At 34.9% G+C, this 24,737-nt stretch overlaps 1 protein-coding gene across 1 annotated transcript in view; it reads left to right on the top strand.

The window, feature by feature from the left end:
• Window positions 1-19,003, top strand: part of LOC118660039 (triadin-like) — an 89,741-nt gene extending 70,738 nt beyond the window's left edge. Inside the window, exons 5-8 of the mRNA XM_036316999.1 lie at window positions 1,147-1,206; window positions 12,858-12,911; window positions 14,185-14,244; window positions 17,561-19,003. Coding sequence (XP_036172892.1) covers window positions 1,147-1,206; window positions 12,858-12,911; window positions 14,185-14,244; window positions 17,561-17,808 — 422 coding nt within the window. The 3' untranslated portion in view covers window positions 17,809-19,003. The remainder of the gene's footprint in view (window positions 1-1,146; window positions 1,207-12,857; window positions 12,912-14,184; window positions 14,245-17,560) is intronic.
• Window positions 19,004-24,737: the final 5,734 nt, after the last annotated feature.

The raw sequence follows: 24,737 nt of genomic DNA, 5'->3' as shown, positions 1-24,737 counted from the left end.
TAGTCTTGATTTTAAACTTATAGAAAAATTACCAAAATTTAAAGTTTAATTTACAAATGGAGAGTTTAAAATATATACAGTAATTAGCACCATGACAGACCATCTGTGGGATAAAGTTGTGATAATTAAATAAGTAAACCTCATTAGCATTTTCCTAAGAAAAACCATGGAATTTAAGATTAAGTCACTTTTCAGAGGTAGTAATCATATTTGCAAACTCTAATCTCAAATTACATCTATCCAAATTAACTGCAAATTCAGAATTAACTTCATTTTCTAATCCTTGCAAATGCATATGTACTGAAGCTAGCAGCAAATTAAATATATTTCTTAAAACCTGATGTTTAGAAAAATGTAACGACTAACTTATTTTATGAAATGGGTCATATCTGCTTACAGTAATTATTGGTTAAATTAAATACCAAATTCTGATTATAAATATAGCTTAGAGTCACTGCTTCTGATATATACATATTTTATGAGATAGTTGTTACAGTTCGTTTCACAAATTCTTAATTTAATATGTAAAAAGTAAATCTTCCTAAATCTAAGTGACATTCTTGCTAAGTATTCTTAATTTGTAACTGATATAAACAGCCTGCCCGGAGTAGCACAGTAGTTGAACATTGACCTATGAACCAGGAGGTCACGGTTCAATTCCCAGTCAGGGCACATGCATGGGTTGCATGTTTGACCCCCAGTGTGGGGCTTGCATGAGGCAGCCAATCAGTGATTCTCACACATTGATGTTTCTATCTTTCTCTCCCTCTCCTGTCCTCTCTGAAATCAATAAAAATATATATATTTTTAAAAAGAGAGTAACTGATATAAAACATAATTATACTTTGGGATCAATTTTTACACTGAAAACAGTGACAATATATTTCCATTGATATAAGTTTTTAAACTTTTTCATATAACTCTAATCTGAGGTAATTCACATTTTTTCTTTATTTCAATAAATGAGTAATTTTTTGTAGCAATATGTTATAAAATCTTTCATTTTAGGCATCTGTAAGCTTGTTTGTTATTGTTAGATATAATGATTGAGGTATCATGGTGAATAGCTATGGAGTCATAGCTATTGTCTATATTTTGCACATTTTCAAAAAGACTTTTTAAATTATAAATTCTATTTTCCCCTAGAAATACGCAAAGAAAAAACTGAAAAAGAGGAGAAACCTGAAAGGAAACTTCAAACTAAAGGTAAATGTTTAATTTTGTGTTTATTTTAATTTTTATTTAGTGTATATATACACATTTATATGAGAAAGGGAAGTTTTCATATTTAGTCTTCTTTTGTTTTAATTTTTGATAGTGTTTAAATAAGTACATTTACTTCTCATTTAACTTCAGGCACACATATAGAAATAATGTTTAATGATTAGAATAGAAATAACTTCAAAATGTATGATAATCTTTAAATTATCTACATCCAATATTTACTAAGATAGTACCACAATCATATTTTTGACTTATTAGCAAACATTTTTAATAATCTATATATATAAAATTCCAGCAACTGGAATGGCGGAATAACCAGAACAACCAGAATGACCGTGGCTATGACATGCACTGCAGCAGCCAACCAGCCTGATCCGGGCCCTGATTGGCCTCCCCCCGCAGCAGGCCCTGCCCCCGATTGGCCCTCAACACCCTGATTGGGGGCGGGGCTGGCCGTCAACTGCCCACAGCCCTTCCCCCCCACCAGCCCAGCCTGATGGGCCCCCATCAGGACAGGATGGCTGGGCCCCACCTGTGCACGAATTCGTGTACCAGGCCTCTAGTATACTATAATGAGTGAGGGTTCAATTTATCTTAACCTTGAATTCTTTTATTCCATGCAATACCTTTAAAATATTTGGTATAGAAATGCAGTCATTAAATTACCCACTACGTACTGCAAGGCCTTACAACTTTCTTACTAAGCATTAAGTGGGATATGGAAGGTGAGGCATGATGATTAATATCCCTTTCAAGTGAGCTGAACCCAGTTACTACAGTGCTGCATGACCAGCATTGTCTTGCTCATTTTACAAGCCTAATTTGTGTGTGTGTGTGTTTGGAGGGAGTCATATAACTTTAAAGAAACATGGAAAGCAAAAAACATATTTCTAAATATGTCCAGGTCTCCTCAATGGTCAGTTTCCCATGAGTTTTGGGTGAAACTGACCATTTTAATTTTTGCCAGGGCAGAAAGAAAACATAATTACTATTATTGTGTGATACCGACAGAAAGTAAAAGAATTTTGGAGGGATAAAAATTGAATGTCGTCTAATATTTATTATGTCAAAACTGGATAATGCAAAATGACCTGTAGTAAATATCAAAATTGCAAAATAGTACAGTTTCAAATAATAGAAGTAATAATTTACCTAAAATTATACCAATATGTAAATATATATTTAAAATGTCATTTAAAAAAGATATGCTTCATGTCCTTCCTTTTGTGAAGACCTGGACTCATGCTGCAGACATTCTATCTTTAATCCTATTGTTTAAATTCATTTTATATTGGCCAGCCAATTCTTATACAATCAGGGACATTGAAGCTTACTCAATCGAAACCTATTTATATTTGTAGCCAGGGAACTAATGTCTTCTTACTTTTCCCTTTCCTTCTTTGGTTCTTAATTCCGTTGGTCAGGGAAATTGGACACAGCTCTTAGGTACAGATTGACTAGCCGCGACTGAGCTGGCTCTGTGTTTCTATCTGCTGGGGGTTAAACAGAAACTCAACTGGTTCCACACCAGTGGGGTCTCTGCTGTTTTATCCTGCAGACTGTACGATTAATTTAATAGCAGTGCTGCCGGAGCGGGTGGGGTGATGCAGATGGCACCATTTCCATTTTGGACCTGGCTCTATTAGAATCCTGCTGTTAAAGACTTTGAGCAGTGGGCTGTAGAGTGGGTTTATTAAACGAGTGAGTTTTGCATAATTAAAACAGTGAATTTGGCTGAGGTTTAAAATAACTTTCTCAAAGGCTTGGCTAGAGATTAATACCTGAATCTATATCCTGAAACTTCAGCTGTTCAACACTGAAATGGGCTTCAGAGATAGTTGTTTTTTTCCCCCCCACTTCCCCACAGTTTTTCTCTGTGAGTAGTAACAAAATATTTTGTTTTAGTTTCCTCATCCAGGTAGAATACTGCCTGCTTTTTAAATTCCCAAACTGTTCTGTGAGAAAGTAAATGTGGTTTTATAACTGTTCCCATATGTAGATAAATAGATGTTTTTATATATGCCACATTCCATATCAGTTATGGTTAGATGTGATAGATAACTGAAGTTTAATTGTTATCAAAGCATTTTGAACGATTGAAAGAAAAGATACAGTATATTCAAGTAGTTAGTAGCCTGCAATGGTTACAGACAAACCAGGAAATATCTCGGTCTATAAAGATCCATTATGCCGAAGTTGGTGTATTTTGAAGGGAGATAAAAATTTTGGTGATGATAGAAGCTACATGACATCCTATTGTCTCTATTCTTTCCTCCTTCAAGGGACTTATATAGAATAATAAAGGTTTTAAGAGTGTGAAGTAATTGGGAAAGCCATGGAATCCTACATTTAGGTGATTTACTCATCTACTGGAAAGCAGAAAACAAAAGAATATGAATCCCAGAGAATATACATTTCCAAAATAATTTCATATTATATGCAAATCCATTTATTTTTAAAGTATCAAAGAATTAATGTTTCAATTATGACTCTTTTTTATGTAAAATTAGGTGTTTTTTATAGTCATTTACATTATGTGAGCGATTTTAATTCATGAGGCCAAGGTAACTTTTATTCCTATTTTGTCCATCTATTTATTTTGTTTGATATTTTTTTGTTAGGGAACAAAAGGAACAGTTTTATGAAGCTAAAGAGTAAACAGTTTTACAAAGCCCTTTAATTTTTAACCTGGCAATGAGTACTTATTTTGGTTTTAAGGTATAAGCTCTAAGATGTTAATTAATATTTGTATCTTGTTTTTTTGGCCCACATAAAAGAGGTAGTAACTTACTTTATGATCAGAACAGTGTATATATATACTTGTGACCTTGTGTTGAACTAATAACATGGTCTATTCTTACTTCTCCTTCTCCACTGCTATCTCCTCAACAACCAATCTCTCAATAAGATTATGACAGTCACTCCTTAACTGATTTCCCTGCATTAACCCCTAAAATCCAGGCAATTCATGCTACTCATAGGCTTAAGTCTATCTGTTGCCATCACAGAGCCTTAGAGATAAAGCCACATATTCTGCTGGCGCATGTAAAGCCCTTCTCATATGATCACTGGCAGCCCTACCAATTCCCAGCTTGTGCACTTGAACATATACCCTCCCTCCTCTGCAACCTACTCATCAACTCCCCCTCACTCTCAGATCTCCTCCTGCGCCCCCATGCCACTCCAGACCACTGCGCCCTCTCTGCCTTAGACAGGCTGAATTTTGGGGCAGTCTCTAAGCAGGCACTGCTGCTGTCTCATAACTCTGGGCTTTTGTATACAGTTCTCTCTGGGCATTTGGCCATTCCTGTGTAGTCACTTGGCAGGCTTCTGCTCATTTCTTTGGTTCTCAGATAGAATGTAAGTGTCTTTAATAGGCCTCCTTTGCTGTCCCTTAATCTGGGGCAGAGACCCTTTCTCCATGGTACTGTTACACCCCTGCCTTTACTCTTTAAGCATTTTGACACAATTTTTTTTTAAATATTTTATTGATTTCAGAGAGAAGGGAGAGGGAGAAAGAGATAGAAACATCAGTGATGAGAGAAAATCATTGATCAACTGCCTCCTGCACACCCTGTACTGGGGATCAAGCCCACAACCTGGGCATGTGCCCTTGACCAGAATTGAACCTGGGACCCTTCAGTCTCCAGGCCGATGCTCTATCCACTGAGCCAAACCAGCTAGAGCTTGACACAAATTTTAGTTGTGGGTATCTTGATCTGACTGAGGGCAGAAACTATGTTTGTCTTCACATATGTTCTAGGTCAACCCTGGCATTTTCTCCTATTATTCTGTTTCCTTGTCTATGAACAAAGAACTTCAGACTCAGTGGTCTCTCAGATTCCTACCAGCTCTGAATGTGTATTACTATCAAATTAATTTTTTAACATCTAGCAAACTACCCAACACATGAAACACACTCAGTAATGTTGAAATAATGAATTAAGTATCCATTTTCTCTATTTTGTTAAGCTGTAATTAATTCCTCTGAGCAATTTTTCCTTTGAGATTTCTGTTTTTATGCAGCTTTAATTGGAACACTCTAATGTCAGATTTATGTGGTCAACAGCAATTGAAGTATTTGATAGTGAGTTCCATAATAGAACAAAACAATCTGTAAGATGTAATTAGGAAACACCCACAATAAAATTTAAAATATAATGATATAGATTAAAGTAATACAGATTAATTTGGACAATTTTGAAAACAAAACAAAAAAAAACAAAGAAAAGGAACCACAATGTAATTACCCAGAGATAAATACTAACATTATTTTTCTCCATTTAGTTGTGTGTGTTTTTAATTGCATATTGTTTTGTTTCTTTGCAATTGCAAATTTTCTTGTTGTTTTCAGATAACATTTAGGCTTCTATTTAACTATTAAGCATTTCAATTTACTCATGGAACAGAACAAACCAAAAAAGACTAGAACCTGGTGGAAAACACATACCAAGATAAGAGAACCTTGTCCATGATGTCTCCTAGACAAAAGGAGGGCCTTTTAGGACTCAGAACAGTATGTTTCTGCTCTACCACCTGGATTGTCCCATGTTCAGGTGCCAAACTGACCTCAGAAATGGTGAGACAGTTCACATGGCAGAAGTGTGTGCTGACGGATGGCATGTGGTCAGCATCAGAGGGAGCCAGCCAAAGGAAAGGGGGATACCCTGGAAGGCACATATTGTACATGGAAAAACTGGCCATAGCCATCAGCTGATGATACACATTAATTTATTTACAGCACTTACTTTGTGCCAGACACTCTACAGAGCACTAAAAAGTTAAAGAGCAATCAGACTCAGTCCAATGAGAAATCTAGGAAAGCAAATACAGAGTTATACCAGCAGGTGGTATAACTCCGCAAAGAGATGTCCTGGAGGAGAGATTGTGGTTGAGGAGGTAACTGGCTACCTTGGTTGCAGAGTAGGTTTGACTGTAGTTGCCTGGTAGGGCCTTAGAGGCATGGGTAGGTTGAGATTTAGGCCTTTCGTAGGGCTGTTGTAAGAAAGCATCAAAAACTGAGTAGCTAGCCCCAGCTGGTTTGGCTCAGTGGATAGAGCATTGGCCTGCGGACTATAGGGTCCCAGTTTTGATTCCAGTCAAAGGAATATGCTGTGGTTGAGGCTCAGTTCCCATTACAAGGCATGCAGGAGGCCAATCAATGATTCCCTCTCATCATTGATGTTTCTATCTCTCTCTCTCTCCCTTTCTGAAATAAATAAATAAAAAATATATTTTAAAAAAACTGAGTGGCTTAAAATAACATAACTTTATTGTCAGTGACAGAGGTTAATTACATTAATTTGCAAACCATCAATCGATAGCCAAAGTCGAAATCTCAGCAGGGTTGATTTTCTCAGGGGACTGTAAGGGAGAATCTCTTCATGCTTCTCCCAGCTTTCTGATGGTTGGCTGGCAATCTTTGGCTTCTAGATAGATCACTCTGATCTCTGCTTTTATCTTCAAATGCTGTCCTCCCCATGTCTCTGTCTCTCCTCCCTGTGCATATCTGTTTCTGTCCAAATTTCCCATTTTCGTAAGAGCATCAGTCATGCATTAGGTCCACCCTAGTGACTGCATTTCAAGTTAAATACCTCTGTGAAGACCAACTAAGGTCACATCTGTTTGAGGTGACACATTCAACTCATATCAATTACCATATGCACAAAGTCAAAGGAACATTTTATATATATATATATATGTATATATATATATATATGTATATATATATACACATATATATATATATATTTTATTGATTTTTTTTTACAGAGAGGAAGGGAGAAAGGTAGAGAGTTAGAAACATTGATGAGAGAGAAACATCAATCAGCTGCCTCCTGCACACCCCCTACTGGGGATGTGCCTGCAACCAAGGTACATGCCCTTGACAAGAATCGAACCTGGGACCCTTTAGTCCGTAGGCTGATGCTCTATCCACTGAACCAAACCGGTTAGAGCTTATATATTTTTTATCTACATATACATATTTAATTATTTTTTACTTGTAGTTTATATTCAATAATATTCTGTAGTAGTTTCAGATGTACAGCATGGTGGTTAGAAAATCATGTACTTTACAGAGTGGCTCCATTTTTAAAAAGTATATATTTTTATTGATTTCAGAGAGGCAAAGGAGAGGGAGAGATAGAATCAATGATGAGAGAGAATCATTGGTCGGCTGCCTCCTGCAGGCCCCCAACCGGGATTGAGCCAACAACCCGGGCGTGTGCCTGGGCCAGGAATTGAACTGTCACCTCCTGGTTCATAGGTCGATGCTCAACCACTGAGGCACACCGGTAGGCTTGTTCCATTTTTAATAAAACGGTGATTTATATAAAAATAATGCTGGTTGGTTTAGAATGGTTTCTGGGAAACAATTACAGGGCAGGAATCATAAGCTGGCATAGGATTTTGCTGAAGATTGTGGTTCAAAAGCCAAAAAGGACAGGACATTAAAATCCATCTAAATATTATGTAGCCTTTTGTAAAAATGCTTTCAAAGCCCACAAATTAGTTTAGTCAGCTTGTACAAACTTTTACTTTTGCCTTCTCTCAGCTGTATATAATTGACTCATTAAAATACAAAATATATTTTCTTTTCCTCTCTGGCAGCAGTGCAAAATAAACCTGGAAAATGAGAACAGAAGACAACACAAAGCTGTGTGTCACCTCCATACTGACTGTTCCCTTAGGAGGAAGTGATTACGGTTCTGACTGGCTCTGTAGCCATGGGTGAAGGGGAAATTACCCATACAATTAAACCAAATTTTAGAGTAAATCTCATATTTTGGAATTTAAATTTATGTTTTGTGATTTAATGTAAATGTATCAGATGAGCTTTTTAATTTTCGGTAATTTGCCTAATCTTCACTTTAATAATACATAAATGAAGGTAATTTTATTATGGAAAAGATGTGTGCATGGTATTATAGGCTAGATCAGTGATGGCGAACCTTTTGAGCTCGTCGTGTCAGCATTTTGAAAAACCATAACTTAACTCTGGTGCCGTGTCACATATAGACATTTTTTGATATTTGCAACCATAGTAAAACAAAGACTTATATTTTTGATATTTATTTTATATATTTAAATGCCATTTAACAAAGAAAAATCAACGAAAAAAATGAGTTCACTTGTCACTTCTGACACGCATGTCGTAGGTTCACCGTGACTGGCTAGATTGTAGATAACATGCTTAGAGAATCCAATCACCACACTTTGGCTCATAGAACAAGTTTACAATTTTGGGATGTACAAGGCAGCCTACTTTTGAGAGAATACTAGTTTAGATTTCTGACAACTATATTTCTATTCTATTCTTCAAGGGACTCTTATGAGCCTATATTTTCTCCTCCAGGGATAAAGAAATTCAGGCTAATTGACCTGATTCCAACCAGCTCTAAAGTGGGGTGCTTTTATTAAATTTAAAATGACAAATCCTTCCCGTAGCAGGAATGAATAATGCAATCTTTGAAAAGTTTCTGTACTCAGGAATATATCATTATATATTGCTTAAAGTGTGTAGATCATTTTGCCTGAGCACAGAATGGAAATTGTACTAATTAATTACAAAAAAACGTGAAACACATGCAGAGACATATATACTAACCAAAGGTATATCTGGCGTTTTTGTTTAGTGGTGGCTAAAGCAGAATTTTTAAAGGGGTTTAAAGTGAATTTGTATCCTGCTCTTCTTTCATAAAAAAATGATGAATGCAAGCATGGGTATATATGAAAGTTATGAAGCTGTTTGAGGATTTGACATACTTAAAATGTATAGACCCCTTCAGTGCTAATAGCTTCCACAAGATAAACACCAGAAAGCTGAGAAGCAGTGAAATTAATTAAAAGAAAAATCAGCAAAAATCTATTACAGCTAACCATGTTCCCCAAAGTCTTTTATAATATGAAGAGGTAATGATCACTTGCTTTCCCATCTGATTTGTTTTGATTTTGAGCACTCAAAACTCATCCTAGACAGTAGCTCCGAGGTCAAGTATGAATTCCAGTTTGGGTTCATTAAATTTATTTGCTAACCATCCATTGAAGAATATAGTAGTCCTTACAAAATAAAACTTAAAAAAATTTGACACCAAAACTTCATTTTTGAAGTAAGAGCAGAGAGACCAGCAAAGGGCTCTGACAATCTGGCCCCGAGAGCCTACAGCTGGGCCCCTCGGAAGGCTTAGCTGGCGAAGCGTCTCAAGGTCAGGAGCACTGTGAGCTCGGATACACTTCAGAAAAGGACACAGCCTGGCTGGCAGGTTGCCGAGCCGAGCGCTGTGAAAGCAGAGCACAGCTTGCAGAGTGCTGGAGAGGGACCATATGGGCAAGTTTGAGAGACACACTTCAGAGTTGAGTTGAGCCGAATGTTCTGGTCAGGGAAAGGTCAGAATCTGGGCAAGTGCAGAAACAGCAGGGCCATGCCAACTCGGGTGCCAAGCATCAGGGCCATTCCAACTGGTGGACTCCATTTGTTTTTAATTATCAGCCTCCCGAAGGGACTTTTGTTTCTTGTAAATAAGGATGACAAACAAATTAAGCTCTAGCAGGTGCAACCAGCTTATTTTATCCTGAGCTAAAACTGGCCTCGCTACGATGTCACCTGCCAAACAGATCTGGTGACAAAAAAGAGGGTACCTTTTTCTTCTTCCATATGCAAACTTCTGGTTGTGGGTTGTGAGTAAAGAGATGCACAAGAAAATGCAATCACCAGAGCAAATGACTTTTATTTTAGAGTGATCATTCAGGCAGTTTGATTGACGATTGCATTGTGCTGATGAAAGACATTTTAAAACTCGGTATTTGAGCGCAGTCTTGCCAAAGTTTGAAGTTTCTGTCCAAGAAGGTTTAGTGGCTGTCTGCCATTTTGAACAGCTCCCCTAGAGCACAGGACCCAGCTGCTTCCCAAAACTCTTACGGTGCCATTTCTGAGGGGGATAATGAAATGCCAGCATACAGGACTGTGTCTGCAAATCAAAACTTAGACAGCGAGGAACCAGATTCTCCCACAGGGTAAGAGAAAGGAGGCATTCATATGCTGCTTTGAGTCTGAATGCAGCTCTCTTGCTCCTCTGATTTTGTGTGAATGCTCCCATTTGCACCCGGGGAACACGTCAACCAGAAAATCCTTTAGTGCTGTGGACAGCCAGCTGTCTGAGGTGGGAAAGGTCTGGTCCTTCGCAGAGGCAGATTAGGTGTTCTCCTGGGGGCCCTGACAATCAGGGTTCCGAAAGCACAGCTTATCTCACACAAACTAGGTTTCCCCTAGAGAAACTTTAAAAGAGGCTTTGTTTTTGCCAAGATTTTATTTTGGTTTTTCAGCTTAATGAATAGTAATCCAAAGAAACTGGACTAAGCTATCTGTGGTCATGTGTGAATACTGATGTCTTCTCCTTATTTTGTCAGATAGTTATATTGCATTTAGTAACTCGGAAGCACCTCAAAGAATCATTGAATGTGGAATGAAAAAAATAATGTTCTAGGGAATATTTTTCTTTTGTTTCTCACTGGCTTTTAACTAGTTAAGAAATTTTTAACACATTGTAAAAATGGTTTGTGATGGAAGCAAAATTATATCTATATCACATCATCTATGAATAGAATTGTACTAGAAGATGAAAATAACTCTTCTTGTAATACTTTAGAATTTCACTTATTCAAAAATATCTATTAGGAGTCCACTATGTGACAGACACCATATGATGAGCCTCAGATGCAAAAATAAAATAATGCACAGTAGTCCCTAAAGAGATTTCACCTACTGGGTTGTCAGATATATGAACAATTGCAGTATTTTTATTTACTTGCTAAAATAGAATTATGCACATGGTATAGTTGGTGTATAAAATAAGCAGAGGTCAAAATACATTTTGTAGAGGTGAAGGCATGGGGGTGTGGAAATTCCAGGTAAAAATGAGCAGTGGGGAGATGCAAAGGCATTAACAGAGCACACGGCGGAACTCCAAGAATTTTATTATAATTGGATATAAAGTTCAAGGGGATATAGCACCTACTATATGACAGATGCCATGCTAAGCAATGAGGGAGATCATCTTTTGACTGGTCAGTGGTATAATCAGATATTCATGTTTTCAAGGTTACTCTGAGGACAAAATCTAAACCTAAAGGTTCAAGAGACTAGTCAGGATATTGTAATAACTAGAAGCCCAGTGCACAAATTTGTGCACCAGTGGGGTTCCTTGGCCTGGCCTGTGGGATTGGGCCAAAACTGTCTCTCTGACATCCCCTGAGGGGTCCCAGATTGTGAGAGGGTGCAGGCCAGGCTGAGGGACCCCACCAGGGCACAATCGGGGCCAGAGAGGGACCACAGGAGGGCTCCAGGGCGTTACTTGCTCAGTCCCCATCAGCCAGACCCCAGCCACAAGCTAACCTACCAGTCCGAGTGTCTGCCCCCTGGTGGTCAGTGCACATCATAGAGAGTAGTTGAGCAGCCTTAGCATATTACGCTTTGAATGGTTGAACGGACAACCAGACACTTAGCATATCTGGCTTTTATTATATAGGATATGTGTAATCATATACCTAAGAAGAACTTCCTACTTCAACTTTTGAAATTGTCTCTTCTTTTTCCTTCCACTCCCTTACTAGCTTAATTTCTTCTCATCTTTTGTATCTGTAGATGTCAATTCTACCATGGGGCCTTCTCCGTACACACAGACTAGATTGGGTCTCATTGTGCACATTGACATGCCACCAGGAATATATATATATTCTTCATAGCAGCCATACTAACTTCAATTAAATATCTGTATAATTATTTGTTTAGCATCCATCATCCATTAGCTTGTTGACATCATGGAGTCTTTCTTGCCTAGCAGGGTTTTTAGCACTTGGCAGATACTCTTTCTGTATTTCTGTGTAAATAAATGATTGTCAGAAAATGTAATATTGGATAAAAGAAGATAGGTAAGAGGAATATTAAACAGGTAGGAAAGAGTTGGATAAATGAACAAAATGGAAAATAAAAGACAAATTCTAGGTGAGTTCCATGTTTCTAGCTTAGATTATTGGAGGTGCCATTAATAAGATGTATGATTACATTGTGGGGTAAGAATATGACTTAAATTGGAGCCTGACTATATTAATTAATTGGCTAATATTAAATTACATTTTGTTTACTTTGGAGGGATTTGGTGTCATCTAGTCTTATCTCACTATATTTTCAAAAACTTTCATTGTGAATTGTTTCTGGAGAAGATTAACATGTACTATTTAGGTTGGTTATACTTTCCTTCAGTTTCAGAAGATTATCTCCTGAATTTTTATGCTCATATGTTTGGCATTTCTCCAGTATTGAACCAGCCTCCTTTGCTATATGGCATAAGAAATTTTAAAACTTTTTCATTTAATTAAGTTAAACTTGAAAATTTGGAAAAGCTGAGGGGTATTCTTATCTTTGCTATTAGACCTAGGTTTGTTATAAATTAAAAAATAGAAGTAAAGAAATCTATAATTATCTTAATGGTTAAACCCCTCTGTAAAACCTCATGCCAGTTAAAGAAAGATTTCTAAAGGCAGAAAGTAAGTTTTTGACATCAAAGACTGCCATGTAATCATCTCATCATTTATTCTGTTTACTTTAATAAGAAGTATTGTCTATTTCTTTCCAGTTACACACAGAGAAAAAGACAAAGTAAAAGAAAAGGAAAAACCTGAAAAGAAAGGTATAGTGTTTTTGTTATTGCTGTTTTTAGACATTGGTTCCTTCCTGTTTGGCCTCTTCTTTACATCAGATTTTAGATGATCATAAATTTATGTTTTTATTTATATTATGATAATTTTATTATAATTGAATCTGAAAAGAGTAATTTCTGGGTTGAAGAAAATGAAATGCTTAAGACTTTTGAACTCTGTTGCATATTTTGATTACCTATTAGACTAGACTTTAGATTTTTATTTTTTGTCTTATTTATTTGTTTAGGATACATAATGCAGATTCATTATTTAATGCATAAAGATACATTGTTAAAAGTTTCCTGCCTTGTTCCCACCCTCCAGGTTCCCATTCCATCCTATCTATACATAATACATAGTAAAAGACTTTTATAAGTTTTATGTGTATCTTTCAGAGCCTCGTCATGAATTTATAAGACATATAACTTATTGTTTCTCCATGTTTTTCCACACAAAATTTAGCATATCCTCTATTCTAACTTTTATAATTTATCAATATTATCTAGAGAACTTTCAATATCAGTAAATAGATATTTTCCTCATTCTCTTAAAAACACTGCATTTAAGTAGAGATAAATTTTTTCACTTTAACTGCTTTATATCTATAGATTCAAAGAGTTAAGTATGAACTTTAGCAATTTATATTTCTGGTGTAACTATAAGTACTCATTACCTATTTCTCCTGATAATATGTGTGCATTTCATTTGAGTATATACCCTTGTCTGTCACTTTTCAAATATTTTTTTCAGTTTTGTAGTTAATGTAATGGTGTCTGTCTGTGGGAATAGATATGTGTGAGTATGTGTGTTTATATTCCCAAATTTGCATGTGGCTAGATAAATATTACTTTTGGTATTTCTGCTTTTAAATCTTTTCCCACAGATTAAATCACTAGTTAATAATATTTTCCCCAAGTTTTAAAAACTTTCACATTTCACTTTAATTCATCAAAAATCTGTATTAATATATGATCTGAAATAAAATTCCCAGTTACTCTTTTGCTTTTGTTTTAGAGTGGATTATTCCTAGAATATTTGGGTTAGACTTCAAAATGCTATCTCAGTCTTCACTCCAAGTCTTTAAAATCGGACCCTATTCAGATATTATTACATTGGTAGCTCTTTATTTCTGAGTCTGGCTCTTTAGAGTCATAAATCTTTGAAATAGTTCATTATTTTGGTGGTTGTAAGACTGAGGTAAAGAGAAAACTTGGCTTTAAAATCTATTAAAAGTGTGTACTAATATAAAATTTTCTATTTAAGCAACTCACAAGGAAAAAGTTGAGAAAAAAGAAAAACAAGAAACAAAGACAATGGCAAAAGGTAACTTTTCTCTTGATTATTTTCATAACTAAATTCTTTTATTGTTAAAGTTTACATTTTGGGTAACAGCTGGATGATTGTAAGCATTCACGTTTCCTTTACATAAAACACTAATTTGGCCTTACATTTTAAATTTAATATTTAAAGAATAATAAAACTGAATACATAAAACAAGTGAGCACCTTTGAGAGGAGAATAAAGAACTTTCCCATGCGTGGTAGGCAGAATTTTGGACCCCATGCCTTTTATCCCTGATGTCATCCCAGTGGCTATGTTACATTATATAGCAGAAAGGAGTTTGCAGTAGTTAAAATTCATCTAAAATACAGAAATTTTCCTGAATTATCCAAGTGACCTCAATGTAATTTCATGAACTTTTAGAAACCTTAGAGAAGGGGCAAAAGAGAAAGATTTGAAGAGTCAGAAGAACTGACCTTTGTTGCTCTCCTAACATCCTTTACATAAGAAAATTGAGGAGGGCACATGGAAAGTGTGAGAAAAATTCTGCAACACAATGAATGAGGATGAAAGCCCATTCCTCCTAGAGCCTCTAGTAAGAGATGCCGCTCTATTAATAACTTGACTTTAGCCTTGTGGACACTAAAAAGAGAATGTATTGAACCACATGGTGACAATACTTTTGAACCATGGAAACCAGGAGATATTGAATGAATGTTGTTTCAAGAAGATGTTTTAGGTAATTTGTTACTATGACAATAAGGTTTACAGCTTTTGGCCAGTATTACACATTGAGTTTGATTTTTAGAAGATTTTAATTAAGGATTGTTTTTTATGAAGAAAAAGTAAATCATGCATTTTGATTAATATTTTAACCATTGAATCCCCAAGTTCTTAATACTAAACCCCCCAAAATCAAATACACAATCAAAGTAAAGTATTTTGGAGGATTACATCTATTAGCTTATCCTATGCCAAATTTGCCTACCACTGGTTTGATATTAGGAAAATATAAAATTTAATTGATAGTTCAATATGAACTATTAAAATATAGGTTTTATGTGATCAGCATAGTTTAGAAATCTCAATCTAGTATTTTCAAGGGATGAACAAATCATTTAGATGAAAATTGTAATCTATTTTCAAAATTTAATGCATTTATTTAATGTCAAATAATTAGGTATTTGAGATATATATACATATATATTAGTAAATTTTCTCAATGAGATAACCAAATATCATTTTATTGAAGTTAAGATGGATGAAAGAAAGTCTGATTCTCACTTTGGTTCTCCATTGCATACACCATTTTGGTTGAAGCTCAGGTGAACTAATGATTAATATAAGTGGCAGCGCCACTTGTTGCATATGAATTTAGCACAAAGGAATGCATATATGGGGGAAACATGGGGAATATAGAGAATGCCTTCTGGCAATGTTTGGCATGTGGAAAATACATGAGATATTCAAGAAAAAGAAAGCAGTCCAGTGGAGGAAGAAACTGGGAAATGCTACGCGAAGAGAGATGGGATGGGGCCAGATATCACAAGGTTTTAAATGCTCTCCTAAGCATGCTTCAGATAAGATTATACTGCTGATCATTAGAGCTCCAGAAACTAGCTCTGAGCCCAGGTCACAATGAGCTCTCTGGCAGTATTTTTTGGGTGAATATATATGAGTTGTATGTCTCAGGTGCTGTTGGCCATCTGAGTGGAACTTTCTCTCCAGGCAGAAACTAATGAATGTTTGGTGTGAGCTTCTGGAATGATGTTGATTTAAAGTGATTTGCAGAGAGCTGATGGTTTCAGTCGTTGAAATGAGTCTGTGGTAGGAAAGAGCAGAAACTAACAAAGGAGATTTAGAAATGGTTTAAAGGGAGTAGAAGAAAATCTCCAATTGAATATAGTCACAGGAGCCCCAAAGACATTAGAAGTTTGTGGGGCAGTTGAGTGTGTTTCAATGAGATTTTTAATGGTCAAGTAACTTTGGAGAACAGTGCATTGTGTAACTCCCTTCCTTGAAGATGCTCAAGACATTTCAGCATTGAGAAGTTTTAAAGAAACTAGTTTAACTTTGTGATTCCAAATTTATTTGATCATAGGAATATCCCTCTATTCCTAACACAGTATCAGCATCTCCCTGTAAAGTTTCTGAGGAATGGAGCTTTGGGAGATATTGGTCTATTTAAGAAAATGAAATACCCCAAACAATTCTGGTTTTGTAAATATCAGGCATTGTCATTTTCATTCTTCTCTTTATTCTTCACTGGACCTCACAATATTATCTTAATTTCAAATCATTGTTTAGTGTACTAAAGTCAAGAAACTTGATTATAATATTTTCATCAAATTCTTCAACATGAATGACAATAAAAGCCTTGATAAATTACATGAGAGTCCAACATTGTAGTAGACTTATTTTGATATCTAGTGATTATGTATGATACCTTAGAATAAATGATGTCCAATATGCTGCATTTATTATAAACAATTTTTTATAAATGCATGCTATATTATTATTGCTCTTTAAAAAAAAATAATTGAAAGATTCACAGACTATTTCATATTCCCAGTTCTCTTCCTCCAGACACACATAATAGCAAATTAAAATAATGTTTGTATATAAAATATATGTATACATTATAATTAATATATATTCATACATATTCTAATTTGTAGCCCTTTCTATTTACTGAGATACATTTAAGTGCTTTAAAAGTCAATATAATATTTATTTCTGACTTAAGATTTGCAAGAGCCAATATGTTAATTCCTGCTCTCTTTATGTCTCTTTAAAGTCAAGTTACTAGAAACTGAATGTCTGAGTCATCCTTGAATGGATTTTATTGTTTTATCCCTTTTAGTCATCATTATTGCAAGTAATTTTATATTTATATTCCCAATAGTTATCTTTAAAAAGTCTTATGTTGACAGTTCAGTGTCTTTAGTGACTTTTAAGATATTCAGTTGTGGAACAAAATTATCTGATCTCTTTTACTGGCTTTTTGGTTTGAGCATTGCCTTTCATTGAACATGCCTGTATACACACCCCCTGCGTATTTGCAATACTTCCTTGTTGATATATTAAGGTCCTAACTACCTAAAAAATAATGTGTTCACGTACAAATTAAGAAAGAGTCCAACATTTCCTTTGTTTTACTACTCTAATATGGCACTTCCTAAACTATGTAAAAGTCAGATAATGGTATTTGTGCCAAGTATTTATCTCAGAGATACTATTTTTCTATTGTTTTTTTCTTTTTTCTTTCTTTGTAAATTGTTCTTAACAACCAGTGAAATATGAAATGCTGTGTTGGTAAGTGAACAAAAATAAACCAACTTTTTAAAAACCTATACAGAAGAGAAGAAAACTAAGACTAAAGAAAAGACTGAAGTAAAGACTAAAAAGGAACCAAAAGGTGGGAAGCAGGAGAAAGTGAAGCAATCAGCTGCAAAAGGAAAAGAAGTACAGAAAACATCACCTAAACCCAAAGGGAAGGATGAGAAAGAGACCGTGGCGGTGTCCAAGCATGAACAGAAAGGTAAACATTCAGACAAGGCGGCTGGAGGTTGTAAGAGAATATTGGGCAAGAAGCAGATAGAGTGAAATTAAAATCTGAAAAAGACAGATCAGACATCAAATGGGGAAAAAGATTTGTATAAGTAAATACACTTGGAAAGAAATATAATAAATTGGAAATTAAAATTTATTTATAGACATACCCAAATGTGTCTACATATCTAAAGATGCACTTTGAAGTATTTTGAAAAGAGGATTTGAGTTAGTATCTGAAGTTATTTAAAGGTTGGTGATAAATGTTGAATTCTCAAGATAAGGGAGTTCTATTAAGATGTGGAACAAACATTGTATGTGTTCTACTCTTTGGAGAAAAATAGTCCAAGAAAAATAATAATTCTTAAGGAGTAATTTAAGGGGTGTATGTTCAAATATATAGAAAAACTATTCATACATTTCTGTTGCCTCTGTAAGAGCATATAATTTAGAATATACATTAAGTTATTAAATTCACCTAATTTGATAGGCAAAAAGGTTTAGAAGAACCCTCAAATTTCTTTGCCAGCTTCTATGACTAAGTGTATGACTTTGGAAAGCTCTATATCTGACATACTGTGTGGTTCTTCAGCTAGATTGATGTTAAACTTACATCCCTACTGAAATAGTAAAGAGCATTTAAATGGAAGTGAAATATGCACCTGAAATTCTCTATGGAAAGGTGCTATGTAAACATAAAATGGTGGAGTTTTAAGAGGGCAGCTGAGGACCTATTGCCTCACATTTCTGTCCCTTGTTGAATCAGTCCTTCCCTAAGTCCATTCCTGGCTCCAACTGCTACACAACCGGAGACTCCCCATACAGAATGTAGGATCTGCTCTGTAGGGACTATTCCTGCACAGGTTTCTCAGGAGTATTGCAAAATAACATTTCTCTGTACTCCAGTAGTTTTGAATAATTTTATTCGAGGACTAAAATTAAGAAGTGGTTTCTGGGATACTTTCATTAAAATATTTTACAACTTTCTTACTAAGGTATTTGAACGGTGAAATTGAAAATATTTTTTCCCATTATAAGGTGTAAGATATAAAATTTGCATTCCACACTTTTTTTTAGATTCCACATGTAAGTGAGATACATGATATTTGTTTTTGCAACCTATTCTTGCATTTACTTTTAAACCATGTTTCCCCTGAATTTATAAGCAATATTTATAAACTTTGATTTATATTTAAAAATTTTAAGGGAAGAGAAGGAAAAGAATAAAAGGTAAAAGGTAAAAGCTAAAAAAATTTCTTTTTTAGTTATCCACATAATTTAAAAAATATATATATTTTTATTGATTTCAGAGAGGAAGGGAGAGAAAGAGAGAGATAGAAGCATCAATGATGAGAGTGAATCATTGATTAGCCACCTCCTGCACTCTCCCTACTGGGGATCAAGCCCCCAGTCCAGGCATGTGCCCTTGACCGGAATCAAACCTGGGACCTTTCAGTCCACAGGCTGACACTCTATCCATGGAGCCAAACTGGTTAGAGCACATAATTTTTAATTTAGGTAATTTTAATTTATTACAATGTAATATTTTAAGATATGAGTGGAGTTTAAACTTTGGAGCCCTAAAAACCTTTTTCAATTTTAAATATTATATATATATATATATATATATATATATTGAAAAATATTAAGTATTGCCCCTCTTAAAACTATATGTTATTTTAAAAATAATTTGGGTACAAAAAATACATAGTAAATAAAGATAAAATATTTTGAATAGATTATTTTACTGTGACATAAAACAGGAAAATTAATCTTCTGACTCATTATATGTTTATTTACAATTATTATCAATACCCTAAAATACTTTAAATTTTAGATCGCCCTTTAAAAAAGAAAGTAATCTGCTGAAACATACCAAGTATCTAACTAGACACATGAATATACTTTTTTAAAAATATTTTTTATTGATTTTTTACAAAGAGAAAGGGAGAAGGATAGAGAGTTAGAAACATCGATGAGAGAGAAACATTGATCAGCTGCCTTCTGCACACCCCCTACTGGGGATCAAGCCTGCAACTCAGGCACGTGCCCTTGGCCAGAATCAAACCTGGGACCCTTGAGTCCGCAGGCTGACGCTCTATCCAGTGAGCCAAACTAGTTAGGCCATGAATATACTTTTAATGTTCATTTTTAGCACATTTGGGTTTTGGATGAAGAATATATTATTATTTATTATTATTTATTATTATTTATTATTATTGATTTCAAAGAGGAAGGGAGAAGGAGAAAGATCTAGAGGAGCATTAATGATGAGAGAGAATCCCTGATCGGCTGCCTCCTGCATGCCCCGCTACTGGGGACCAAGGCTGCAACCGGGCTTGTGCCCTGACCAAGAATTGAACTGTGACCTCCTGGTTCATAGCTCAATGCTCAACCATTGAGCCACGCCACCAGTGCAGGGCATATATTATTGATGGAGACATATCCCTAGAACATTTTCAAATAATATTTATTTTCCTGGTCACCTGTATTTTATTTCTATCAGTAAAAAGGATTATTAAATATAACATTATATTACCATTTTCACTTTTATTCTACTGTTTTTATTTCCACATGAAGAGCTACTTATCTATTAAAAGGACATTCAAATTTTACTTAAAGTTAGAAACAAAACCACAAATATGATTTTGTCAGCTAAACAAGTGCATGTGCTAAAGTAAAGCACCTTATTGAGACCTGCTACCATCAATTAAATAAATGTTTCATTAGGTAAGTCATCAAAACTTTAACTTCTAATACCTGGTCAGACACATAAATATGTATGTTTTTTAATTAAGCAAAAATTTAAGAGCATTTAAAACAAATAAAAACTAATCACATAATGATTTTAAGTAAACATGACAAAGACAGTTGTTTTTTAAAATATTCTGTGAGGTGGCTTTGATTTTTGAGACTCTTGTACTGCTGATTTAGTAAAATTGTTGAGCTAGTTCTCTTTTGCGCAAGGGAATATTTATTTCCTTAGATTAAATTACGCCTAATTAATTTGAGTTATTCTTTTCATACAAACTTCCAAATAATTCTTTTTGAACCAGTAGGGCCCCCAGGTCTTTTACTCACTGGAAAGATATTTTTACATGGAGTATACACACTTATTGACAATTATTTAATCATACAGGGTAGGTAAAACTGGTTTATAGTTGTAATACAAATAAACAAAACTAATAAGTAATAATACAAGAATAAACTTTGTGTTTTGCATACTCACAACTGTAAACCTAACTTTGCCTACCCCTGTATAATATACATACATATATATATATATATTCATTTGTGGTTATTCTTACTATTGAATATATAAGCAATATATTCCTACTTAAAGCATTGGGAATAAGATTCATAAGTATGTACATATCTACCACAAACTTGTACACACAGTTATATAGCATATAATCTAGTTTTATGGACCAATCTTAACCTATTTAAAGTAGGGTAAGAAGGGTTGACATGAGCAGGCATTGCTCCCTGATTTTCTGATAGTCTGTGGCAAATCTGTGGGGAAGGAAAGATTAAACCTCCCACTGAATGCTCATTCCCTCCCTCCCTCCCTCCCTCCCTCCCTCCCTCCCTCCCTCCCTCCCTTCCTTCCTTCCTTCCTTCCTTCCTTCCTTCCTTCCTTCTTTCTTTCCTTTTTTAATGACTAAATATTTGTGACAGGAAGACAAAGTATAGCTAATGTGAATCTGTTAGAGAGCACAAAGCACAAGTGTCCATCCTCATTAGAGTTTTTAAAAATTTCCTTTCTGCACCCAGAATGCATTTTGTCTCAGTTGCCCCTCCGCAGGGAACTCGACAAGGCAGCAGCTGAGTGACATCCATCATTGTTCCCTGAGAATCAAGGAGAGAAATGAATGGACAGTGTGTTATCCCTGGAAGGATATTCATTTGAGGGGGAAAAAAGAGTAGTGACCAAATAGGAAATTAACTTATGTGAATTATTAATGACTAACTTTGAAGTTAGAATGACAGTTCAGATTTTCTCTAGGAAAAAATTTTTCTATTTTAAAATTTGAGTTGTGTTTAAAAACATTTGTATAAAATAAATCTTTCAGAGTTGAAAGGTCTTGGTTTTGCTCTATCCTGAGACAGGTGAAGGAGATACACTGGGGAGTGCCCCAAATATAATTGCCTAGAATTCTCATATTGTTAAGTTCAACACTGAGGACAGGCGGAAATAGGCATCCTAATTTAAAATATTGAAAATGTCTAATTTAAAGTGTTCTAAAAATATATTTATCATGTTCCTATTGATATCTTGGTGCCATTAGAAGGCAGAATCATTTATAACAGAAACCACCTAAGTTTTGTAACTCAAATAATTTTCTTGATTAAAAAATAAATATTCTTAGAATGTGTAAGTGATTTTCTTTTTCAAAGTGGAAGCTCATAGGACTATTGGTGCATTAATTCAATGGATGACTTTTGGATCCATAAAATATTTGGTGTAATAAATATAAGCACTTTACTTGGGTAATAATTTAACATTTGGCTGTTCACATTACATGTCACCACAAGGAAAAGCTTGGAAGCATAATGACTTAGCTATGTCAGTACACTCTTCCACATCTCACCACAGCTTGGAGCAGAGAACAATATTTCATTTATGAGGGTTGTTGAATCCTTCACATTCCAAGTAGCCCCTGCATTCTAAACATAGGACATACACACATCCTCCATTGTGTTGCAAAAGCTGTCATGTCCCTAGAAATCGTTGTGAAAAAGAATTTGAGGGATTTTAGATCAGCGATTCTAGAAGTGTGGTCTAATTAGACTCTTCCGAGTGGTTTGCTAAAAATTGTGTATTCCTTGAGTCCAGACCCATGGAATTATAATGTTCAGGGTGACGGGGCCCAGAAATCTGCATTTGAGCAAATTTTCCATCTTTTTAATATAGATATTGCCCTTAGAGAACTATGTCTGAGCTGCAGGAAGGGCACATCTAAAAAGATCCCAGTCACTTACGCTACTGAAACAGAGGGCAAAGCGATCATTTCAGGAAGCCCACACTTGCCCAACCTCAGATTTATTATTTAAGGTTTAGCTTTATCTTAGAGCCAAATTGCCCATGGTGGAATTTTGCTCAGGAAAAAGTTATGTCCAGAAAAGAGAAATGCTCTCTACCTTAATCTTACTTCCCTTCTGTACCAGAGGGTGTCCGGGTTTTGGGCTCTGAAATCTCTGCCATTACTCTCAGTGAGTCCAGGAGCAAACAGATTCCTGAGCTGATCTGACAACTCCCTCCCCCTCTACACCTCACCTATGTGGAAGTGTGCTCCAATACAACAGTCAAAATACATGCACGTTTTACATTTTTGAAACCTAATAATTTTTGGCCTATTCATATTTAGATATTGACAAAAGTTTATTATTTCTACATCTGCAATAATTATATTTATTATTTTTTCAAAGATTTGGTAGATTCATAATAAAATGAAATACTCAATAATACCATTAATACTTTAAAAAGAATGAGGTTTACAAAAATCCTTGTATGTGTATTTATATAGTAACAAGTTTTATTATTTCATGCTTGCTATACATGATTTGGAGCACTTAAGGATGTATCATGTTGCATATATTCAATAAACTCTCTTGGTCCTAAAGCTGCCTTTGGATTTGTTGGATAATAAGATGCCTGTTTAGAAACATGAAATGTAAATCATCTTAAACAAGATTCATTTCACAATATGCAAACGTTAAAGAAGATATGGTAAAACTTACAGAATGATTCATCAACTGAGATTTGGGTTGGAATGACCTCGTCGGATTCTCAACTTATGTGAGAATTGAAAGTTCAGTACAATGGATTTGATTTAGAAGGAAAAGAAAACAAACTTACTTCTAAAATCATTTAAACAAAGTCGGCTCCAAATTCTCTTAATCCTATACTTTTCTCTTTATTTCTTCTTCCATAGGCTGTAGACTATTCCACATTATAAAATGCCCTTGTGATAAAGGTTACTGAATGGATTCGCTTAACAATGATATTATTTGGTACTATAAGTCTGTCCTTCCTGATTTACTCCTAAATGAGGAGCATTCCCATGCAGGGGAGCCTAGCCGATTGCAAAGGGGTTAGCTCTCCTGCTTGTCTTTTCCAGAAAACACCCTGCTGCTCCATTTGGACAATTAGCAGAAGGACTGGGAGTGAATATTTGGTAAAACGCTCCGAGTTGAAAGCAATTTCCTTTTGTAAAACTTCCGTTTTATTTTTGAGAACACGGACAATGAGAAAGATTGCTTTAATATGATGGTTTCTGTAATCAAATTGATCAAAGAGGTTTTGATTTCTAAAAACAACCACTATAATGATACCCTGAACAAGTCTGTTTCAATTTTTAAAGTTATTCTTTTTGTATGGAATAAATGGAACAGTATGTTTATTATGTCTTTTTATCCCCCAGTGTGTTCGTATAAGTGCAAATTATTCCTTCACAGAATTGTAGTAACTAAAATAGAATTGAGCTATTTTGTTTGTTTTGTTAAACCATGTCTCCCTAGAAAAAAGAAAGGTGTTGATGACAATTTTTCATTGTTCTTTTTTCTTTCTACTCTTGTCAGATCAGTATGCATTCTGTCGATATATGATTGACATGTTTGTCCATGGGGATTTAAAACCAGGTATTCCAAACAAATCTTATACTTGTCTGTTGTAATAGGCTTTGTTTCTAGTCAGCTTTTTTATGTACTAAAGTGTATTTTCTTTTTTTATATTGCATAATGCATGTGTAGATCTAGACTAAAACCAATAAAAAGAAGTAATAACTTGCATCAGAGCCTTTAATTTTACTTTGTATTACTGCATGGCCTATTATAAATGAAGTCAGCTGAAAACTAAAAATTGCTAATCTCTTCATATACAAAAAAATGCTAATATCTTTAATAATATCTTGGAGGGAAGAGGTGAATCATCTTGTTTTATTTGTAGTAAATTTAGAATAACAGACCTACAACAATGAAAC

Source organism: Myotis myotis, unplaced genomic scaffold (assembly GCF_014108235.1).
Source record: "Myotis myotis isolate mMyoMyo1 unplaced genomic scaffold, mMyoMyo1.p scaffold_m19_p_7, whole genome shotgun sequence".
Lineage (NCBI taxonomy): Eukaryota > Metazoa > Chordata > Mammalia > Chiroptera > Vespertilionidae > Myotis > Myotis myotis.
Note: the sequence above shows the minus strand (reverse complement) of the source record. Positions and strands in the feature narration are given on the sequence as shown.